The 23,904-nt window shown below is 42.3% G+C and overlaps 1 protein-coding gene across 4 annotated transcripts in view; it reads right to left on the bottom strand.

Moving 5' to 3' along the window:
- LOC135510874 (inositol polyphosphate-5-phosphatase A-like) overlaps positions 1-8,763 on the bottom strand; it is a 265,620-nt gene extending 256,857 nt beyond the window's left edge. For all 4 annotated transcript variants that reach the window (XM_064932177.1, XM_064932175.1, XM_064932173.1 and 1 more), the window contains exon 1: positions 8,312-8,763. In XM_064932177.1, the coding sequence (XP_064788249.1) occupies positions 8,312-8,383 (72 nt within the window). In that variant the 5' untranslated portion in view covers positions 8,384-8,763. The remainder of the gene's footprint in view (positions 1-8,311) is intronic.
- Between the last annotated feature and the right edge of the window lie 15,141 nt (positions 8,764-23,904).

Below are 23,904 nucleotides of genomic sequence, written 5' to 3' on the forward strand. Positions count from 1 at the left end.
ACGAAATCTAAAACAAAGATCCATAAAATCACATGATATGATTTTTAAGTAATTAATTTTCATTTTATTGCATGACATAAGTGTTTGATACATCAGAAAAGCAAAACGTAATATTTGGTACAGAAACCTTTGTTTGCAATTACAGAGATCATATGTTTCCTGTAGTTCTTGACCAGGTTTGCACACACTGCAGCAGGGACTTTGGCCCACTCCTCCATACAGACCTTCTCCAGATCCTTCAGGTTTCATGGCTGTCGCTGGGCAATATGGACTTTCAGCTCCCTCTCTTTTCTATTGGGTTCAGGTCTGGAGACTGGCTAGGCCACTCCAGGACCTTGAGATGCTTCTTACGGAGCCACTCCTTAGTTACCCTTGCTGTGTGTTTTGGGTCGTTGTCATGCTGGAAGACCCAGCCACGAGCCATCTTCAATGCTCTTACTGAGGGAAGGAGGTTGTTGGCCAAGATCTCGCGATACATGGCCCCATCCATCCTCCCCTCAATACGGTGCAGTCGTCCTGTCCCCTTTGCAGAAAAGCATCCCCAAAGAATGATGTTTCCACCTCCATGCTTCACGGTTGGGATGGTGTTCTTGGGATGGTACTCATCCTTCTTCTTCCTCCAAACACGGCGAGTGGAGTTTAGACCAAAAAGCTCTATTTTTGTCTCATCAGACCACATGACCTTCTCCCATTCCTCATCTATATCATCCAGATGGTCATTGGCAAACTTCAGACGGCCCGGGACATGCGCTGGCTTGAGCAAGGGGACCTTGCGTGCGCTGCAGGATTTTAATCCATGACGGCGTAGTGTGTTACTAATCGTTTTCTTTGAGACTGTGGTCCCAGCTCTCTTCAGGTCATTGACCAGGTCCTGCCGTGTAGTTCTGGGCTGATCCCTCGCCTTCCTCATGATCATTGATGCCCCACGAGGTGAGATCTTGCATGGAGCCCCAGATCAAGGGTGATTGACCATCATCTTGAACTTCTTCCATTTTCTAATAATTGCGCCAACAGTTGTTGCCTTCTCACCAAGCTGCTTGCCTATTGTCCTGTAGTCCATCCCAGCCTTGTGCAGGTCTACAATTTTATCCCTGATGTCCATACACCCTCTCTGGTCTTGGCCATTGTGGAGAGGTTGGAGTCTGTTTGATTGAGTGTGTGGACAGGTGTCTTTTATACAGGTAACTAGTTCAAACAGGTGCAGTTAATACAGGTAATGAGTGGAGAACAGGAGGACTTCTTAAAGAAAAACTAACAGGTCTGTGAGAGCCGGAATTCTTACTGGTTGGTAGGTGATCAAATACTTATGTCATGCAATAAAATGCAAATTAATTACTTAAAAATCATTCAACGTGATTTTCTGGATTCCATCTCTTACAGTTGAAGTGTACCTATGATAAAAATTACAGACCTCTACATTCTTTGTAAGTAGGAAAACCTGCAAAATCCGCAGTGTATCAAATACTTGTTCTCCCCACTGTAGTTCTTCAAGATGTTGAAACGTTCATAGATGACCAGCAGGGTTAAATAATAATCACAACGGTTGTAGAGGGTGTAACGGGTCAGCACCTCAAGAGTAAATGTCATTTGGCTTTCATAACTGAGAATTCAGAGGTTGAGACAGTAGGTGCAAAAGAGAGGGACTGGAGGAGAGAGATCTGGAGAGGGGAGGGAGAGGGTCGAAAACAGCAGGGACAGATCCATGGTTGTGGAAAGTCCTATATTTTGCTGACTGGAAGAGTCTGGCTGAGAAGAGTTACATCTGGAAGAGTCTGGCTGACTGGAAGAGTCTGGCTGACTGGCAGATCTGGAAGAGTCTGGTTGACTTGCAGATCTGGAAGAGTCTGGTTGACTTGCAGATCTGGAAGGGGATCTGGAAGAGGTTTGACTGGCAGATCTGGAAAACAGCAGGTCCGGGACAACGTGGAAGAGCTGACTGGAAGAGTCCGGTGAACAGGTCAGGGTTCCATGGTTGTGGAAAGCCTATATTTTGCCTAGATATAATTTTACATGCAGTGTATTGATCTATAAATTGTGCAACAAAGCTTATTTGGCACAAAAAAAATACAATAAAGAGATACACTACATGACCAAAAGTGACTGCTCATTGAACATCTCATTCCAAAATCATGGGCATTAATATGGAGTTGGTCCCCACTTCGCTGCTGTAACAGCCTCCACTCTTCTGGGAAGGCTTTCGACAAGATAGAACATTGCTGTAGGGACTTGCTTCCATTCAACCACAAGAGCATTAGTGAGGTTGGGCACTGATGTTAGGCGATGAGGCCTGGCTCGCAGTCGACGTCCCAATTCATCCCGAAGGAGTTTGATGGGGTTGAGGTCAGGGCTCTGTGCAGGCCAGTCAAGTTCTTCCACACCAATCTCAAAAAAACATTTCTTTATGGACCTTGCTTTGTGTACAGGGCAATGTCATGCTGAAACAGGAAAGGGCCTTCCCCAAACTGTTGGCACAAATTTGGAAGCACAGAATCGTTTAGAATGTCATTGTATGTTGTAGGGTTAAGATTTCCCTTTACTGGAAGTAAGGGGCCTCGCCCAAACCATGAAAAACAGCCCCAGACCATTATTCCTCCTCCACCAAACTTAACAGTTGGCACTATGCATTGAGGCAGGTAGCGTTCTCCTGGCATCCGCCAAATCCAGTTGGTGAAGCGTGATTCATCACTCCAGAGAACGTGTTTCCACTGCTGCAGAGTCCAATGGCGGCGAGCTTTACACCTCTCCTGCTGATGCTTGGCATTAACCGGGGCAGCTTTAGCACGGCAGAAATTTGACGAACTGACTGGTTGGAAAGGTGGCATCCTATGATGGTGCCACGTTGAAAGTCACTGAGCTCTTCATTCTACGGCCAATGTTTGTCTATGGAGATTGCATGGAGGTGTGCTCGAATTTACGAAATAGCCGAATCCACTAATTTGGGGTGTCCACATACTTTTGTATATATAGTGTAATGTATATATTGTGAATTGCCCATCGCTTTGAAAAAAATCTGGTAAGGTCAGTAGTTGTCAATTGATGTCAATTGGTCTGAAGCTCTGCACCAATTACAGTAAATTATTAGCTACCCTTTCGTCAAAACTTCTGTTAACCTCTTCTCTGCAATTACGCTATTATAAACATCTAGCAAGCCTACTCTTTTCAATCTGACTGAACTGTAGACGAAGCAAAACTCATGTTCTCACACCAGATCTAATACTCAGCACCATAAACTAACAAGACACATATTGTGGTCTAATATCCCTCCGGCACTATAACTACACACTGCAGGTTATTATATCATATGATTCACTTAGCCTCCCCATTACCTAGAATCAGTCATGTGATCTGGGCCTAAATATAAACCAACAGCTTTTTCCACGGGTTATTTCTGTTCCATCTGAAATGCACAATAACATTCTTACGTGTTTACCAGAAAAGCACAATTATCTGAGCTTTAACGGGGCACTGCTCTCTAATTCTTAACGGAGTGTTAGCAGTGGGCCCACCTACGGTAGCAAAGTTAAAAATCCTAATAGTCATTCAGAGTTCCAAGCCGCCAGCAAAGCAACTAAGCCTAGATCAGGGCCAAGCTCGAGGACACAGATTTTTCTTCTCATTTCATTCCATCATTTCATTCCATCCTTTTTCTATCTTTAGTAGTGTAAATATGCCAGCTAACTGGGGTCTGAGTGCACTTGTAATGAGACAAGACTGCGACGGCCGGAGCTAATGAGCTGTCAGGGGACTACAGTGAAAGAGACTGAAGACAGAAGCAGCACGCCAGAGCTAGGTACAGTGCCCAGCCAGAGAGGTCAAACAGCAGAGCCCGTATCCAGAGAACTGTACCATAGTGGGGCAAAAAAAAAAAAGAGACAAGCCCCATGACAAAACAGGCATCTGCTGTTTCCCACTGCACCTCTCCAAAGTATAGGACATAGCCTTCTACATGACATTTATTGGTAGTGGGTGAAGAAAATGACATCCAGGCCGGATGGTATTCATATGATGCTGTAAGCACTAGCAGAGTTGTCTCTTTAGAGAAGGGAGGGAATTTGTTGCCAACCTGGATGTATAGGTGGAGGAAGGTGCCCTTCTGTCCTCTGTCTAGAGTTCAGCAGGGAGGGAGTGGTATACAGTATAGCTATGGGGCAGTTATCTCCTCTGATGACCCGCCAACCTCACAGCCATTATGTGATCCTGTTTAAAATCACTGCACCAGTGCAAAACTGGTCAGTCATGGTGATGGCTGGATGGGGTTAGCCAACAAGTGGTTCGGCTTGCTCTGTTTAGGTCAGGATATCACAGAGAAACCACCCACTCGGGCGGAAGCGGCAAAGGCCTACAACTAAATATGTGTATGAGACCAATCAAATGTGATTTGAAAGGGGTTAACTTACCAGACACAAATGTACTGTACAATAGCAAGGCCAACTGTGAATAAATAAAACAAAGTGGGTGTGCAAGACATTCACAAACGTAAATAATGATTAACATTTACCCTTTACATTTGAAGCACTCCAGGAAATAAATGTTTGCCTTTCAACATCTTAAGCAGGGTTGTCTCACAATGAATGTTTGACTTTGCCTCTGGACCCTTGCAGATTATGAATGTTTGATGTTCGCATCCAGAGAACTTGGACGAACATTAAAAAAAGTACGGTGAAAGATTCACCTGCAGCTGAATGGCTGTTTGAACATCCCACACACCTTTCTTTATTGAGACCTTAGGACCGTGATCCATCAACATGGAGTGAATGAGTGTGTCGGTTCCAGGGAACCTGGATCTACTGATGGTGATTGCTGGGCTGGCAGTGGGAGGAGGAGAAGTATGCTGTTCAATGAGCACAACCCACTAACATATTTTCCATCTGTATGTTGTTATCAACTAACTAATTCCCAAACTGACGAGCTGAAATATAATAAGGAGCCAGAGAAATCAGCACTTAGTGGTACCTTGAAAAAGCTTACAACCTTAAATATCTCAAGATATAACATGGTTGACTCCCTCATCAACCCCTGGGAACAAGACCGAGCAAAGCTGCAGCTGGCTCAAAACAGAGCAACACGGCTTGCCCTTAACTGCACATAAAGAACTAACATCAACAACATGCCAGTCTTTCCTGGTTGAGGGTTGACGAGAGATTAACTTATTTTCTTCTAGTTTTTATGAGAAAATTCCAGATTGTCTGCATAAACAAGTTCAATTCATACATAACCCACAAGATATGCCACTAGGGGTCTTTTCAAAGTCCCCAAGTCAAAAACAAATTCACGACAATGTACAGTATTATACAGAGCTATGATCGCATGGAACTCCCTTCCATCTCCAGTTACTCACACAAACAGCAAAATTACCTTTAAAAAAAAAATATGAAACATCTCATAGAACAGCAGGGACTTTGAGGACGGACACACACTTTTTTTGTATTGTTTGTATAGATATTTTTTGTTATATTGTTTGCATATTGCTGGATTTTTTTTTTTTTCTTTTTTAAGTGTGTGACTGTCCTTGTCTATCAGAGTTTTGTTACTGGTCATATTTTCTATTTTTTTGTGACCACAGGAAGAATAGATGCTGCCTCTGCAAAACCAAAATAGTCATCAACAGACACAGAGGCACCTGGGTCGTTCCACAAAATGAGTTCCTTTTGCATCCCTTTTATATTTTAAGAATATATTGTGCCAAAATATTGTATTTTAAAAGCCTGCCCTGTTACATTAAATGAAGTGCCCTTTAACATAGACCACATGGAAAATTAAATACATCACATTTTTACATAAAGACTTGCTAAAGTGCCAAAATGAATCATTTTGACATGTCCCTCTGTGCAACCTATGTGACTTCTAGGAAGATTTTAACCCTCTTACCCTCAACATTTCTCCACGTTTTCACCATCATTGTATAGCCAGAGTTAATATGTAGCTTTGACATTGTAATTTCTGTCGATTATTATTTATGTAGCACTTTACACTCATAGACGTATACGGTTTCAAAATGTCAGATTTGGACACAAACACACACCTAAACTGGAACGCAGTGGCTGTCCAGTAACATTGTGTACATGACGTCAGAGCTCAGTGTCTCCTCTTCACCGCACTTTATGGGTTTTGACTAACAGCCGTTCTGAACATGAGGACCGTCCACGACAAGAAGTTGCCCTCGATCCCTCCCGCTAAATTGGGCAGCTTTTGCCAATTGTTTGTTGTCTGAGTGAGGGAAATGGTGTAAGTTACCAAGACTCACCGTATTTTGAAAAATGAGATGTTGAGGATTATAATAAATACCGATTTGAAGTCATGCAAACAAACCAAACACCCGTGAGTCCAAATGTGCAGTTCACATTTCCATATCATAAAACTAATGCTATATACAGTGTCAACGTTTATGATCACTGTGTTTGATGTACAGTTACAAGATGACATGGCGTTATACCCTGGGTTTAGGGCCGGGACAATAACGGTGTCGCGAATGAAAACAAGAAGCAGAACTCACTCTTTGGACCATTAAAAACCTGTACATAAAATATTGTGTGCTGTATCTTGGAAAATAAATAAATGTGACTCTGGATGACAACATAATGATGTGTGTTTGTAACATTAGGGCTGTTTCCCTAAAGAAGTGAAGTCCGCTTTGTGTTTTGTTTATTTGCCACGATACTAACGCGTATCGCGATGTTGGTACCGTCAGGGCGCTACCTGGGTTGTCCTGAAAAGAATGGGCCTGTTTGTTGTATTGTGAAGAAAATGTGCCGGATGCAGGGCTGTGTTCCAAACAAAACAACTACAAGTGTGTGTGTGTGTGTAAAGGATGTCACACTGCTTGCTTAGCGAGTAGGGCTGGGAGATGTCAAATTCATTTGAATGGATGTTTTTGCACAATATTCTTTTTTTTCATTTTTATGTGTCAACTGCTCAAATTGCGTGCAGGGCAGACACTACTAAAACAGGAGTATCAATGAACATTGATTCTGGAAAAATGTATGGTCAATTTATCACGTGGCATTTTAGCCCAAAGACTGTTAAACTAGCTGTAAGGTCTGTGTTTAATAAATGTGCAATAAGCGTAAACCACAATTATATAAGGAACTGGCAACTCATTCTCATTCTGAGAAATAAGGTAACTCTGTCACGCTCAACCCTGTCACTTAACTTGGCACTTAATATAGTCTCCTTTTATCTTTTACCTCAAGATAGGAGATTTTATTTATTTATTAAGTTGGACATTTGCTCTTTTTGACAGAATGTAAAAAAATAGGTTTAACAATTAATTTTTTTACGAAGTTGCACTACTCAAAGGGCATCCAATGGGTTGTACAACCCATCTACAGTACCATAGCATAATATGAAAGGAAAAAAGACCTTATGCCCAAATCAGCTGATTTGATTTCCATGCTTTGGACCAATCAAGTATATCAGTCCTCCTCACATACTCCAAGCTCACCCCACTCCATCTGGCCTTCCATTCCACATGCAACAAGTGAAAAGGAAAACATCATTACATCTCTTGTTAGATCTGGTTGAATAGACCACGGCCTATGTCATCAAAACAACAAAACCTGCTATCTCAACACAAAGTATGCGTTTGTTTCATGTGTGTAATTATAAAACAAACGGAGAGTCCATGCCCAAATGTAAAGTCTGGAGTCTGTACACACCTCATCATTAGGTTGGCCTATATGGCTGTCAAGACAATGCTACCAAAACATGATCCTTCTCACACTGGACCCATGCAGGAAGATACATGTTGCTCATCTGAATGTATGTGGAAAACGTTTAGCCTATGGACAAACATTGATACAAAAAAAAAACGGCCTAGATTATCTCTATATATAATTTTGTTTGAAAAGAGTGGACTTCTATGATAACCTAAAGGCCTAGGTGAACGTCAAAACAGGCACGGTGCAGTAGGCTGCTAAAATAAATCTACACCTCCTCTACTTGGTAGCTGTCACACTAATGTTGTACTAAGACAACAAACTGCAAGGCAGAGAACAACCCATGCAACCTATCCGCAACGTCCAAACCGGGAGGTCCAATTAATAGTTGTTTCCCCAAATCACGGTTTCTACAATGATAGAGACTACAAGCATTATCAACATTGCTGGCTAGAGGCCCACGTTGTGGCTGTGCTCACACGTGAAAGTAAGGTGCTTTACGACGCCACGATAAAGACTACTGGCCATATCACGGGCGCAGTGGAATCAATTGAAAGCGGCATTGGTGGATACATTGTAACCAAAACAACAGGAAAAACAATCACATTAGTTGCGAAGAAACATTGTAACGGACTGTCGCAGGCAAAGCAACTTACATCTTCAAAGAGCGATCCAACGTTGGCTGTCACGAGCAGTATTCCCGAACCTGCTGTCAGCTTCCCCGCCATAATTCTGTCAGAATCAAAAATGTAGCCGACTTTGGACTGTTCGGAATTGAAAGTAGCAAAAGTCGTTCAAGGTTTCACGAGGCTGGTTGAGTTAAAATATTGAGGAATTGTGACTGCAGCCAGGTTTGTGACCGTTCGGCTCGCTCATACTAGCAAGGATCGTGCATCTAGCTGCTTGCTGACGGTCTTGCTGCTCTGTAGATGTTCTGGCTACTTTTTCACATTTACAGCCATCACAACTGTTTCCGTTTTAATCCATAGCGACTACTGAGTGGGCTCTGGTTCATTCCAACAGTGAGTGTTTAATTCCCTGGCTTTTGCAGTGAAAAAGTCTCCCTCGTAAACCGCGACTCCGTAAAGACCATTGCCTTTGATTGTTCAGAGAGGATAGGCTGGAGTCTTTCACTGTCCTGACGTCACCAAGCGAATGGAAAGACGGAGCTGTTTTAAAAGGGCAACGCATTACTTGAAAAGCCACGCCAGACTGCCCCGGAGCACTTACTTTTAGGCCACTTGACTTGTTGTTGCTTACATGTTTTTTTTTAAATACGCAAAATTGTGGAATATAACTATCCTGCCTAAACAATTTCATTCACTGTGAATGCAGCTTCTGACATATGGCAATGTCATAACAAATAAAACTTAGACTGATTATTACTGACCTTTGGTAGTGACAAAGATGATACATGATAGAAAACTTTGCTGGTCAGCTAATTAGCAAGATGAAAGTACTATAGTGAAAGTACTATAGTCAATAGTGTACCTAAAAACTGGGTTGTAGGAGAAATTGCAAGCAAACAGTGTTGCAGCTGCAGTGTGCTTGAGTCAGTGCAGGAGATAAGAATGGCCTACATTATTTTCAATTGCAGATGACACATCTATTAACTGTTCTTTTCTAAACCACTAGTTATTGTTAAACTTGTAATATATCAATTGTTCATCTTCTCACTTCCATTTAGGCCTACATGTTTGCCATTGAGTAGCCTATACCTACATTTCTACAAGCTGGGAAGTTGAAATGTTTACCACTTTAAGAGAACAACGTCTCCCATGCCATTTGCTTGTGTGAATTTGGTGGGGCCCACAAATGAGTTTGTTTTCTTTTTCTAAAGTTATCATCTGAGTGGTTAGAGGCCTTTTTATATTTATTGTAATTCAGATTTTAGATGTGTTCTCAATGCTCATTAAAATTGTACCTCAAGGGCCTCCCGAGTAGCCTTGCGGTCTAAGGCTCTGCATCGCAGTGCTAGAGGCGTCACTACAGACCTGAGTTCTATCCCAGGCTGTGTTGCAGCTGGGTGCGACCGGGAGATCCATGAGGCGGCGCACAATTGGCACAGCGTCGTCCAGTTTAGGAGATGGCCGGGGGCCATCCCGGGATGTCCTTGTCCCATCACGCTCTAGCGATTCCTTGTGGCGGGCCAGGCGCATACACGCTGAATTCGGACGCCAGTTGTGCAGTGATTCCTCCGACACATCGGTGCGGCTGGCCTCCGGGTTAAGCGAGCAGTTTGTCAAGAAGCAGTGCGGCTTGGTAGGGTCGTGTTTCAGGGAGGATGCGCGGCTTTCGACCTTCGCCTCTCCCGAGTCAGCACGGGAGTTGCAGGGACGGGACAAGACTGTGACAACCAATTGGGGATTGAAAATAAATCTAAATAAATCATGAAAATGTACCTCAAATACAACAAGTTTGCCAAGGCCTTACAACTTTCACCCTCCGAAATGGCCCGGGACATACAAGTCATTTGCTGTAGTCTCATAAGGCTTTCCTCTTCTGTGCCATATCCTCCCCTAATGGTCTGGAGGGGAAAGTGAGGTCAAAAATGGACCCACTGAATTAGTACTCGGCGGTCAAGAGGTCAGAACATACAAGAACCAATCAAGACGGGTCTTATTTGGTGAGAAGATGTCAAGATGGTAGAGGCATGAGCCCCAAAGAAAAGATGAGCAAATACGGGGACACTGTGGAAGTCCCTAAATGTTTTGGAGTGTTGCCATCTTAGGAGGTAGTGGGCGAGTACACATGGCTCATTAAGATTTTGTGGAGAGAGCAAGGAGATTATCGCTATCACAAGTTATTCAAATTGCTCACAGCTGTGTCTGGCAGTACGTGTGTGTGTGTGTGTCTGTGGCTGTGTGTGTTTAGGGAGGGGATATTGGGTGCCAGGCCCTTCCGTTGTAGACCAGCCGCTGCGGACGGGGTGGTGTACATGATCTCCGGCTGCTTTGCATGTGTTGGTGCTGGCATGACACACCAGGTGTGACTGGCCGCTGGCCTCTCAACCACAGACATGAGGAGGGTAATAACACTCCATTACTATCCTGCTGCTCTCAGTCAGAGCTGGTTGTTGTGGGTGTGCTGTAGCCTATCAAGTATTTTGCAAATCATTCTTCATTTAATTTGTGTTTCTATTCGTTCCAAAGTGATTACTGCTTGAGATGTTCCTACTTTTGCTTGTCGGAATAGTACAGAACGTGACAATGTAGCCTATGTTCTTTCATGGTTCTCACAGATATGATATTGATATCTTTATTCATTTGAAGCCAAGTACTCGTCCAGTTGTTGAAACTGGGGGTGCTCTAGTGTAATGTTCTTGATCAGACTGACTGATGTTTATCATTGTTAGCAACATTTTGTCAGCAACTCAGCATACTTGCTACAATCCCGCCTGCGGTCGGGTGATTAAGAGGTAACAGGCTTGTGTAGAAAAGAGACCATTAACAGTGCTAGGGAGACTACAAGAGAAGGGGGCAGTGAGGAGGAGAGAAGGCGGAGAGGAAAATAAAGTTGGTGTGTTGCTATTCACATTAGCTGGGGGGGGGGTTGTCTTTGCCAAGCCTACAGCAGCCCTTTCCCCTTTCCTCCTACTGTATTATTCAAACAGAGATGGCGAAAGCAAGTGCAAATGTCTCTAAAAAAAGTACAGTATAAATATGTGAGGAGGTTTGCATAGAACATGATGATAACAGTTCAGGTCATGTGTTTCAAAAGGCCCACTAAATACTACACTGTTTGCACTGGACAGGATATCCCACAAGGGTTGTTGTTTGCGTGTGTGTGTGTGTGTGTGTGTGTGTGTGTGTGTGTGTGTGTGTGTGTGTGTGTGTGTGTGTGTGTGTGTGTGTGTTTTATTCATTTTGCTGATAAAGGACTCCAACGTCCAACTGGCTGAAGCCCCTCCCTCTCCACTCGGGGTAATGGAACAAATGATGTAGGAATTCCAGTCCGTGAGCAAATATGTGCACTTTGACCCCTATCCCTCCACTGCTCAAATTCACACACATAGAAAAACATGGAAATAAAAAAATGTCAAGCTCTAAAGAGCTGTGATTCAGCCCCTTTAAAACTGTGACAACAATGTCTCAACTTTATGTTTATGTTCCTATGGTGTTCCGTGTTTCACTTCCTATTCCGAAGACGTAACTTTTACCATTGTATGGGAATGTCGTCCAATATAGAAACTGTCTAAACTCTCTTCTGGCTAATTAAGACGGTGTAGCTAATTTATGAACTTAGAATTCTACATAACACCCATTACAATTTACATTATACACAAAACACTACATTTTAACCAGAGAGCTATAACTATTTATAACTGATTTACAGAAACTAGAAACTGTAAATAAACGACTTACAAACACATTGCATGCCGAAAAAGGTATACCCCGATGCAGCATTTCCCAAACTCGGTCCTCCGGACCCCAAGGGGTGCACGTTGTGGTCTTTGCCCTAGCACTACACAGCTGATTCAAAGAATCAACTAATCATCAAGCATTGATCATTTGAATCAGCTGTGTACTGCTAGGGCATAAACTAAAACGTGCACCCCTTGGGGTCCCGAGGACCGAGTTTGGGAAACGTTGCATCGGGGTATACCTTTTTCGGCATGCAATGCGTTTGTAAGTCGTTTATTTACAGTTTATAGTTTCTGTAAATCAGTTATAAACAGTTATAGCTCTCTGGTTGAAATGTAGTGTTTTGTGTGATGCAATGTTTAATGGGTGGTGATCATTGCTAACGTTCACTTCCCAGGATATTAGGTGGTTGATCTGACATGTGCTATTTCGTTTCTTCTTGTCCATCTGTAATGCTTTGTCTAGAATCTGGAGTATGTCTTTCTGTGACTGACGGGGTGCTCTCCTTTTGTCAATCACATCACATGTTGTTTTTGGAGAATCGGTCTGACTCTCACTCCCCACATAGTTGTTGAAGTGGATCTATAACTTAGGCTACACTAAAGCTATTCATGTCTTTTTCCTGTACACAATGCACACCGGTCAGCACGTGTCCTCTAAGCTACTAGGGAGGTCCCAGTACTGATCTGGAACCTAGAAAGGGGCCCAACCCCCCTCTACACACAGCATGGCTACAAAGTGCCGGGGGAGGCAATTAACCCCGTCCCTGATTTCAATTTGAGCAGTTCACAAAGTCTACCTACTCTGCCATCACTTTACCCTTAAATGTATTACACATTTCTGCTACTCCTTTTCTTGGCCTGGGTGGATCCCACCGCGAGGCCGACCTATTTTGACGCTCCCCCAGGAAAGGTCTAATATCCCCTCTTCTAATTTACACTCTCTCACCATTTAATTTGGACCGCTGTACTCTTGTGGGACAAAGTGTCAGTTATTTTCCCAAAAGAGGCTGGTGGACTAAATCTGGTTAATTCTGGAAGGACTGTCCGATGAGATGTTCTTCCTTCTTTCAAGTGATTACTGTACTTCTTCTATATTTTCACTAATTAAACAAGATTTGACAAATGAAAGCAAGGGCTCCACCACTTGGCTTTCATCTGTCTAGTTATTTCTAATAGGTGAATTCTTCGAGGAAGAGAGAAAGAAAGGCTACATTTTCAGAATTTGAACGGGGCCCTTGTCTAAACCAATGCAGGAAAATGTGGAAAGTTTTAACTCTCTTGAAATCAGGAGTTTGTATCCTGCACCTGAAGTCGCAAACCTTTCATTGTACTTGTAAATTATAAATACTCCTTCATTTGTGCTACAGAGGTAATAAGTGGGAGCACAAATAACTTGAAATGTGCTAACAACTATTTGGGGTGGGTGGGAATTGTTCAAAAATGTAACTGTACAAGAGATGCTTCACCAAACAATGTACAAATAACCTCACACTTAGTATTCTTTCATTAGCATACAGTCAATCTCACACTGTCATTCCCGCCCTAGAGAAATGTCAACCATTTTAGAAACAGCTGCCTTGCTAACACACAGAGAGCAGGTAGCACTCAAACCAAGACCACCCCCTTCCCACTCTCTTATTTATTTTCCCCTTCATACAAAACCATAACTTCTGCCCTTCTCCTCCACAATCCAGAATCCAAGTAATGAGGTCTGTTCTAAATATACTTTGCAAAATGTAGCCTTTTTCTGTTGCTGGTCTAGCTAAGGGATCCTGAAGGTGTTGAAAACTAGCCTGTGTAGCTAGGTAACCGGCATTGCCAAACCCGAAACAAATCCCTCTCTGTGCTCTACTCTGGCCCCTTACGTAAATGCCCTACAGAGTTAGACTTAATTGACATACTCTTGGCCTTGACCAGACTCAAAATGATGGGATTGTTCCACCTTGTGACCGACATCTGTTTGTGCTGCAGCTCGTAGCCAATCCTAGAACCAACCCTGTTCATCTCAGTCTTTATTCTCTACTTCTGTTCTTTATTCCTTTGGCATGTGTAGCAGAAATGAGTTCTGGCAGATAAAAGCATTATTTCTTTATAGGCCTACAGTCAATACCGAACTAGATAACGATAAGAGGGACAACATTTGATTTGAGTCTTTACTGTTACAAACATCCTTTCACGGGACACTGTCTGTTTCATTGAATTGTTATACATTTAACTGCTATGATAAACAAGCTGACATGAATGTCAAATCATGGCCAATCATGTAAAATACCGTTCCATTACATTAGTGTGTTAATTGCGTCAATTGATGCACTCAATGGCTGTGTCTGAAAACAATTACATCCTTGCTTCCTTCATCCTTGTTTCCTCAATTCTTCTCAAAGCTTTTTGGAGGAGGAGGTCAGATCCTCTCCTCCAATGAGCTTTGAGAGGAATTAACAATACCAGGATGGGGGAAGCAAAGATTTGACAGCTAGTAACATTTTCAGACACAGTCAATGAAAAATGGCATCATTGTAATAACCATGGTGCTCCAGAAGATGGCAGTAATGATTAACACAAACAACACAGCATTGTCCACCAACAACAACTATTGTCCACCAACTACAACTATTGTCCACCAACGACAACTATTGTCCACCAACTACATCTATTGTCAACCAACTACAGTACAACTATTATCCACCAACTACAGGCGGTGGAGAAAGTATCGCATTTTCATAAGTAAAGATACCTGAAAAGAAAATGAGTCAAGTAAAAGTAAAAGTCACCTAGTAAAATACTACTTGAGTAAAAGTCTAAATGTATTTGGTTTTAAATGCACTTAAGTATCAAAAGTATAAATCATTTCAAATGTCTTATATTAAGCAAACCAGAAGACAAAATGTTCTTGTTTTTTAATTTACGAATAGCCAGGGGCACAGTTCAACACAACATTTTCAAACGAAGCATTTGTGTTTAGTGAGTCTGCCAGATCAAAGGCAGTAGGGATGACCAGGGATGTTCTCCTAATAAGTGTGTGAATTAGACAATTTTCCTGTCCTGCTAAGCTTTCAAAATATAACGAGTACTTTTGGGTGTCAAGGAAAATGTAAGGAGTAAAAAGTACATTTTTTCTTTAGGAATGTGGGGGAGTAAAAGTAAAATTTGTCAAAAATATAAATTGTAAAGTAGAGTACAGATACCCCAAAAAACTACTTAAGTAGTATTTTAAAGTATTTTTACTTAATGACTTTACACCACTGCCAGCTACAATTATTGTCCACCAACTACTACAACTGTTGTCCACCAACTACAAATATAACATTGGCCACCAACTACTCGTGTGTGTGTGTGTGTGTGTGTGTGTGTGTGTGTGTGTGTGTGTGTGTGTGTGTGTGTGTGTGTGTGTGTGTGTGTGTTATACATGCCCTGTGTGATTCAGTTTGTAGAACATGGCACTTGCAACACTAGGGTTGTGGGGTTGATTCCCACACGGGACCAGTATGAAAAATATACCAGTCAAATGTTTGGACAAACCTACTCATTCTAGGGACTTTCTTTATTTTACTATTTTCTACATTGTAAAATAACTACAACAATTGTCCACCAACTACAAAACGATAAATAACACATATGGAATCATGTAGTAACCAAAAAAGAGTTAAAGATGTCCATTACATTAGTGTGTTAATTGTGCCAATTGATGCACTCAATGACTGTGTCTGAAAACAATGAAATCCTTGCTTCCTTCATCCTTGTTTCCTCAATTCCTCTCGTAGCTTTTTGGAGGAGGAGGTCAGATCCTCTCCTCCAATGAGCTTTGAGAGGAATTAACAATACCAGGATGGGGGAAGCAAAGATTTGAGTTAGTAACATTTTCAAACACAGCCAATGAAAAATGGCATCATTGTAATAACCATGGTGCTCCAGAAGATGGAAGTAATGATTAACACAAACAACACAGCATTGTCCACCAACAACAACTATTGTCCACCAACTACAACTATTGTCCACCAACTACAACTATTGTCCACCAACTACAACTATTGTCCACCAACTCCAACTATTGTCCACCAACTCCAACTATTGTCCACCAACTCCAACTATTGTCCACCAACTACAACCATTGTCCACCAACTACAACTGTTGTCCACCAACTACAAATATACCATTGGCCACCAACTACCCACGGGACCAGTATGACAAATATACAGCAGCAGTCAAAGTTTGGACGCACCTACTCATTCAAGTGTTTTTCTTTATTTTTACTATTTTCTACATTGCAAAAAAGTAGTGAAGACATCAAAACTATGAAATAACACATGGAATCATGTAGTAACCAAAAAAGTGTTACATTTTCTTTTTTTTTCGATTCTTCAAAATAGCCACCCTTTTCCTTGATGACAGCTTTGCACACCCGTGACATTTTCTCAACCAGCTTCACGAGGTCGTCACCTGGAACGCATTTAAATTAACAGGTGTGCTTCGTTAAAAGTACATTTGTGGAATTTCTTTCCTTCTTAATGCGTTTGAGCCAATCAGTTGTGTTGTGACAAGGTAGGGGTGGTATACAGAAGATAGCCCTTGGTAAAAGACCAAGTTCATATTATGGCAAGAACAGCTCTAATGAGCAAAGAGAAACTACAGTCCATCATTATTTTCAGACATGAAGGTCAGTCAATGGGGAACATTTCAGAACTTTGAAAGTTTCTTCAAGTGCAGTCACAAAAACCATCAAGGGCTATGATGAAACTGGCTCTCATGAGGGCCAACACAGGAAAGGAAGACCCAGGCTTAGCTCATCTTCAGAGGATAGGTTCATTAGAGTTAACTGCACTTCAGATTACAGCCCAAATAAATGCTCCACAGAGTTCAAGTAACAGACACATCTCAACATCAACTGTTCAGAGGAGAGAGTGTGAATCAGGCCTTCATGGTCGAATTGCTGCAAAGAAACCATGAATAAAGGACACCAAATCAGAAGAAGAGACTTGCTTGGACCGAAAAACACAAGCAATGGACATTAGACTGGTGGAAATCTGTCCTTTGGTCTGGTGAGTCCAAATTTGATATGTTTTGTGGGAACTTCCTCAAGACTGTTGAAAAAGCATTCTTCATGAAGCGAATGGAGAGAATGCCAAGAGTGTACAAAACTGTCATCAAGACAATGGGTGGTTACTTTGAAGAATCTAAAATCTAAAATATATTTTGATTTGTTTAATACTTTTTTGGTTACTACATGATTCCATATGTGTTATTTCATAGTTTTGATGTCTTCACTACTTTTCTACAATGTAGACAATAGTACAAATAAAGAAGAACCCTTGAATGAGTGGGTGTGTCCAAACTTTTGACTGCTACTGTATACACTCAGTACTAGTATTGTATGTCACTCTGGATAAGAGTGTCTGCAAAATGAATAAATATGAAAACAAACACTCTGCACACACCCACACAGTATTATTCATTGTAAAGTATTTTGGTCTGTAATGTTTTTTTCGTTACATGTCAGACCCCAATAAGATTGGCTGTCGCGATTTGCGTCGGCTTGTCACGCCGGGACAAGGTGTGTGTGCAGGAATCAGAAGCAGAGAGAGAGTAACGGAGTAAAGTGCTTTACTATTGCACACCCAAGTGATAAGCCCAATACAATACAGGGTGCAGGACACTATACCAGACAACCCAAAACCACAGGGTGTCCAGTATAGAAAATAAAATACACTACGACCCAATATGTACACACGTAACAAAAGACAATCCCACACAAAACAAGGGCGGGTCAAACTACTACATATAGGGAAGCTAATTAAACCAAAATACACTACACGAAAAAGGGATAAGTAGCGGCTAGTAGGACGGTGACGACGACCGCTGAGCACCGCCCGAACAGGCAGGGGAGCCAACTTCGGCGGAAGTCGTGACACGGCTAATGGGAATCCTAAATAAAATTGTAAAAAAATATTTGAATGATGCGTGTATTAATATTATATATTTTTTTCTTCTATTTTGTCTTTTATTTACATATTTTTTTCTCCCCAATTCCATGGTATCCAATTGGTAGTTACAGTCTTGTCTCATTGCTGTAACTGTCACGTTCTGACCATAGTTCTTTTGTGTTTCCTGTCTTTGTGTTCTCTGCACCAGATAGGACTGTTTCGGGTTTTGCCACGTTTGTTGTTTTTGTAATTGTTCATCTTTAGTTTTTCTTATTAAAAAAACATGAACACTAACCACCCTGCTCTTTGGTCCTCTCCTTCAATGGAAGAAACCCAGTAACTCCCGAAGCCTGTGAGCTGTGCGTCTTCCGAAACACAACCCAGCCAAGCCGCACTGCTTCTTGACACAATCCCCCCGGAAGCCAGCCGCACCAATGGGTCGGAGGAAATGCCGTACACCTGGCGACCGTGTCAGCATGCACTGCACCCGGCCCGCCACAGATGTCGCTAGTGCACGATCCTAACCCGGATGACGCTGCTGGGCCAATTGTGCTCCGCCCTATTGGTCTCCCGGTCACGGCTGGCTGCGACAGAGCCTGGACTCAAACCCAGAATCTCTAGCTGCACAGCTAGCACTGTGATGCAGTGCCTTCGACCACTGTGCCACTCTAGAGGTCACGTGTGTTAATATACAACATATTATACTGGGCTTTTGCTGTGTATGTTGCCACAGAGGTCCAGATTGCGCCCAAAGAGAAGGGAAGAACCTGGGGAAACCTTCAGGATAGTCTTCAGGATAGTCTTCAGGATAGTCTTCAGGATAGTCTTCAGGATAGTCTTCAGGATAGTCTTCAGGATAGTCTTCAGGATAGTCTTCAGGATAGTCTTCAGGATAGTCTTCAGGATAGTCTTCAGGATAGTCTTCAGGATAGTCTTCAGGATAGTCTTCAGGATAGTCTTCAGGATAGTCTTCAGGATAGTCTTCAGGATAGTCTTCAGACCCTTTGACATTTTTTACATCACAGCCTTGTTCTGAAATTGATTTCATTGCCCCCCCCCCCATAAATCTACACACAATACCCCATAATGACAAGGAAAAAAATGTTTTTTAGAATTGTTTGCGAATCTATACAAACAAACAAAAACGGAAATATTACATTTACATAAGTATTCAGTATTAGTCAGTACTTTGTTGAAGCACATTTGGCATCGATTACAGCCTTGAGTCTTCTAGGGTATGGCGCAACAAGCTTGGCACACATGTATTTGGGGAGATTCTCCAAATCTTCTCTACAGATCCTGTCAAGCTCTGTCAGGTTGGATGGGGAGTGTTCCTGCACAGCTATTTTCAGGTCTCTCCAGAGATGTTCGATTGGGTTCAGAGACTTGTCCTGAAGCCACCCCTGCATTGTCTTGGCTGTGTGCTCAGGGTCTTTGTCCTGTGGGAAGGTGAACCTTCGCCCCAGTCTGAGGTCCTGAGTGCTCTGGAGCAGGTTTTCATCAAGGATCTCTCTGTACTTTGATCCTTTCATTTTTGCCTTGATCCTGACTAGTCTCTCAGTCCCTGCTGCTGAAAAACATCCACACAGCATGAGGCTGTCACCACCATACTTCACCGTAGGGAGGGTGCCAGGTTTTCTCCAAACGTGACGCTTGGCATTCAGGCCAAGGAGTTCAATCTAGGTTTCATCAGCCCAGAGAGTCTTTAGATGCCTTTTGGCAAACTCCAAGCAGGCTGTCATGTGCATTTTACTGAGGAGTGACTTCCGTCTGGCCACTCTAGCATAAAAGCCTAATTGGTGGAGTTCTCAGAGATATTTGTCCTTCTGGAAGGTTCTCGCATCTCCACAGAGGAATAATTTGTCATGAAAAACATGTTTTCGCTTTGTCATAATGGAGTATTGTGCATAGATTGCTGAGGATTTGTATTTATTTAATACATTTTAGAATAAGGCTGTAATTTAACTAAATGTGGAAAAAGTCAAGGGGTCTGAATATTTTCCAAAGGCACTGAAAATCACAGGATTTATCATAGAATCATAGGCCGTTAACTGTACTGGTCCATTGTGAGTTAAGAGTGTGTCCAACTGTACACTTACACTGAGTGAACAAAACATTAGGAACACCTTTCTACTATTGAGTCGCACACCCTTTTTGCCCTTAGAACAGCCTCAATTTGTCAGGGGCAGGGACTCTACAAGGTGCCGAAAGCGTTCCACAGGGATGCTGGCCCAAAGCTTCCCACTGTTGTGTCAAATTGGGTGGATGGTTTTTGTTTGGTGGACCATTCTTTTTTTTTTGTGATCAACATTTTATTTTTATTTCACAATATACAGCACACAAGGCCGGATCACTTTACAAATACTAGCTGACATGACAATATTAACATACTGTCAGAAGTCAATTATTTGAGTGCACAATATGACATTTACAGAAATGAAGTAGAGTTTACAATAAAACATATTCTATATTATTCTGAGAAAAGAAAATGGCGTCCCCCCACACCCCTACCATGTATGGCCACTGCTTGGTCAAGAGTTGTTGATATCTGCAAAACAATGGCATAATACATCCCCATGCCTCAACTGTATTTGCCCGAGCTTTATTTATGTTGGACCATTCTTGATACACGTGGGAAACTGTTGAGTGTGAAAAACCCAGCCGCGTTGTAGTTCTTGACACATTCAAACCGGGTATTCCTAGCATCTTTTGTCTTGCTTATTCACACTCAGAACGGCACACATACACAATCCATGTCTCAATTGTCTTAAGGCTTAAAAATCCTTCTTTAACCTGTTTCCTCCCCTTCATCGACACTGATTGGCGTGGATTTAACAGGTGACATCAATAAGGGATCATAGCCTTCACCTGGAATCACCTGTCATAGTAATGGAGGTTATTTACCATGGATTAAATCCAATATGATTTGGTATAGTAACAAGCATAGCATTGCAAAATTCTGGTAACTTTCCCCAAACTCCTATGTTTTTGAGAAGTCCTGGTTGAAGGATTCTGGGTTTCCTACTCATTTTTCTGTCCTGATTCTGGGAATCATCCAACCGTGTTTTATGGAAATCCTGGGAATTTTGGGAACTTTTATGGAACATTTTAACCCTAGACAGGTAGTCTTCCTGGGCAGATGGGTTGTCTCCCACGTGAACCACGTTCTGACAAGGTCTGGGATTTCTTTAGACGACGAGACAGGCAACACTTGTTGTGACTTTCCCTTGATTTCCACTGGGTGGCAGTCTCTTCACATGCTCTGGTAAACTGTCCTCTGTTGGATAATGGAGTCAGGAGGTCATCTAAGTAACAGTAAGCCATAGATTCAGCAGCCTTAAAACCATACGGGTTGTTTCTTTCCATTGTTGTGTTTCTCTGCCATGCTAACACATCAAGTGCATTCCTAAAACATGCTTTACAATTTGCTGTGTTTTAGGTATTAAAATACAGTAGCAGATGGACAGAGATTCAGATACTAGACTGGAATTTCACAATATTTAGCATACACAAGGGGCCTCACAAACCTCGTTAACCCCAGGTGAATTGGGTTGAGACATCAATTTGGAGTTGTGGGTGAGTGGTACCAATCTATCACGATGAGTGCTGAGTACGCATGCAACAGTGCCCAAATCCAATTAGGCTGTTGAGATGTGGGGTAAGATAATCTCATCTGACAGGTCTAAGACAGCTGTTTGGTGGAGGCAACTCCTGGCCCTTTCTGAATTTCTACTCTCCTCTGCCTCTGTGACAGCTGCCATTACCCCCGCCTCCTTCTCCACCTTCCCTTCCTCCTCCTCTGCTTTCCGTATTATTACTCCTCCTTATACTGTAACCTCTCCAAAAGACCCGAGAGAGCAGTCAACTGAGAATGCGGTTAAATGTCAAACTTGTCACAAAACATCAAAATGTACATTTTAATTTATCTCTCTATTCTCATGTGTATCTGTGGTGTAGTGTTTTAAAATATGACTATATGCTTTGATGACAATGTTATGGTATGAAGATGTTCCAATCACAATTTCATCAATGCCATTTGTAGAAACCACAGTAATGAGCGCACAATGTCACAAGAACACTGAGGCCAAGGCGTTTCAGGCAGAGCGGATGTCATTGTCTGATGTCAGATATCGGGTTGATTCCGACTGCAATGATCGGTTTGACGAGTGTCGCGTAAGAGTGCCGTGATCTGACGTAAAACAATGAGAGGATGTGGCTTTTTAGTAAGTAGTGAGTCACAGACAAAGATGCGGCACATACACATACAGAGACACACACAGCCACGTGTGTGTGTGCGTGTGTGTGTGCGTGTGTGTGTGTGTGTGTGTGTGTGTGTGTGTGTGTGTGTGTGTGTGTGTGTGTGTGTGTGTGTGTGTGTGCGTGCGTGCGTGCGTGCGTGCGTGCGTGCGTGCGTGCGTGCGTGCGTGCGTGCGTGCGTGCGTGCATATGCTGACCAACAACTAGATCATCTGATCTGAAACTCCATGAGATGATGCACACCTGTCAACTTAATTCATCAAATAAGGATGCAGTCACGTTAGATTGATATCGCTGTAAGCAAGGTTATATTCAAGCCTTTACCATCCTCAATACATAACACTTACCATTGGCAGCCAATCCTGTTCAGTTCTCATATCAGAGTAGGAACCTCATTTTAAATGTTTGACTGTCGGGTGACTGGGTCGAGTGATTCTCTTGGTGACCGGTACTGTGAATCATAAATGACAGTACAATCACATACACAGAACCTGCATCTGTCAAGAACTGTTATTGAATGTATTCGTAATGGATTGCGTTCAGAGAGCTCTTTTCAAAATGTCCAAATACTGGATTACCTCACTTAATTCACTAGTATTTGAAAACATCTATTTTGAAATGATAATGAATAAAGATACTGTATATACGCTATATATTTAAACAGTGATCTCTGTACTATTTCAACATACATACAACATGTGGGCATGAACACTGTACCTAGGCTGTGTAGTTTGGTGTACTCATATGTTTCTTTTTCTTTGTCCTATGCTATGTGTTAATGTTTGTGATTGTCATTTTGTATTGTCCGATGAAAAACAACCAGATGAAATGGAGTGTGTAGGTTGGCCTGCACCCATAATAGCAATTATGTACAGTATCTTACCACCTTTTCAATGACTGAGAGTGATGCAGTGTTGTTCATTGGCCCATAGATGTCAATATTGTACACAGTGTTAACGCGAGAAAATATCACGACTTGGAAGAATTTACAGCAGCTTTAAGGAGTGGAAATTTCCATATCATGCACAGTGCAACACCGTGCCCCCACACATGCACGCATGCACACATGCACGTACACATACATACACGTACTTATTTTCTGTGCCTCTTGCCAACTTGCTTTTGAACATTGTGGGGTGGATGAATCATGAATCCCCTGTGGACGTAGTTAGCATAGCGCTGTGTTGTGTTAACAGTAAATGGTCAGAGACATCCTGACTCAGGACAGAGGGTATTCCTGTGCCCAATGTACTAAAGTGTACAGCTCAGAAGGGTATAGTCCTGCCTAACAGCTGGTGACTCAGTACATGAGCACTAGGATCTGCAAGCAGGTTAATCCACTGGCAATGACACATCCCCTCCCTCTTTTCCCATCATCCGGTTGATTCATGGCATGTATGCGACACTGGCCCTGGCACTGTCACCTTGGGCACATAAAACACACACACACACACACTTATTCAAAAAGATACACACACCCTCTAATGCACATAAACTGAACACATGGCTTCATTAGGTAAAAGTCACAGAGAGTGACCACTGCACGTGTCTATAGGGGATCATTTAAACACCAGGCAGCTAGATTCAAGTGAGAAATGGAAGCCTAGAAATACCTAATAGATCCCACACTGTGAATTCACATTACCTTGTGAATTCAGGGGGAAAAAGGCAAATAAAGGTGTTTATCAACCTGTTCCCTTCTAATGGT

The sequence above is a fragment of the Oncorhynchus masou genome, chromosome 23, assembly GCF_036934945.1.
Source record: "Oncorhynchus masou masou isolate Uvic2021 chromosome 23, UVic_Omas_1.1, whole genome shotgun sequence".
Classification (NCBI taxonomy): domain Eukaryota; kingdom Metazoa; phylum Chordata; class Actinopteri; order Salmoniformes; family Salmonidae; genus Oncorhynchus; species Oncorhynchus masou.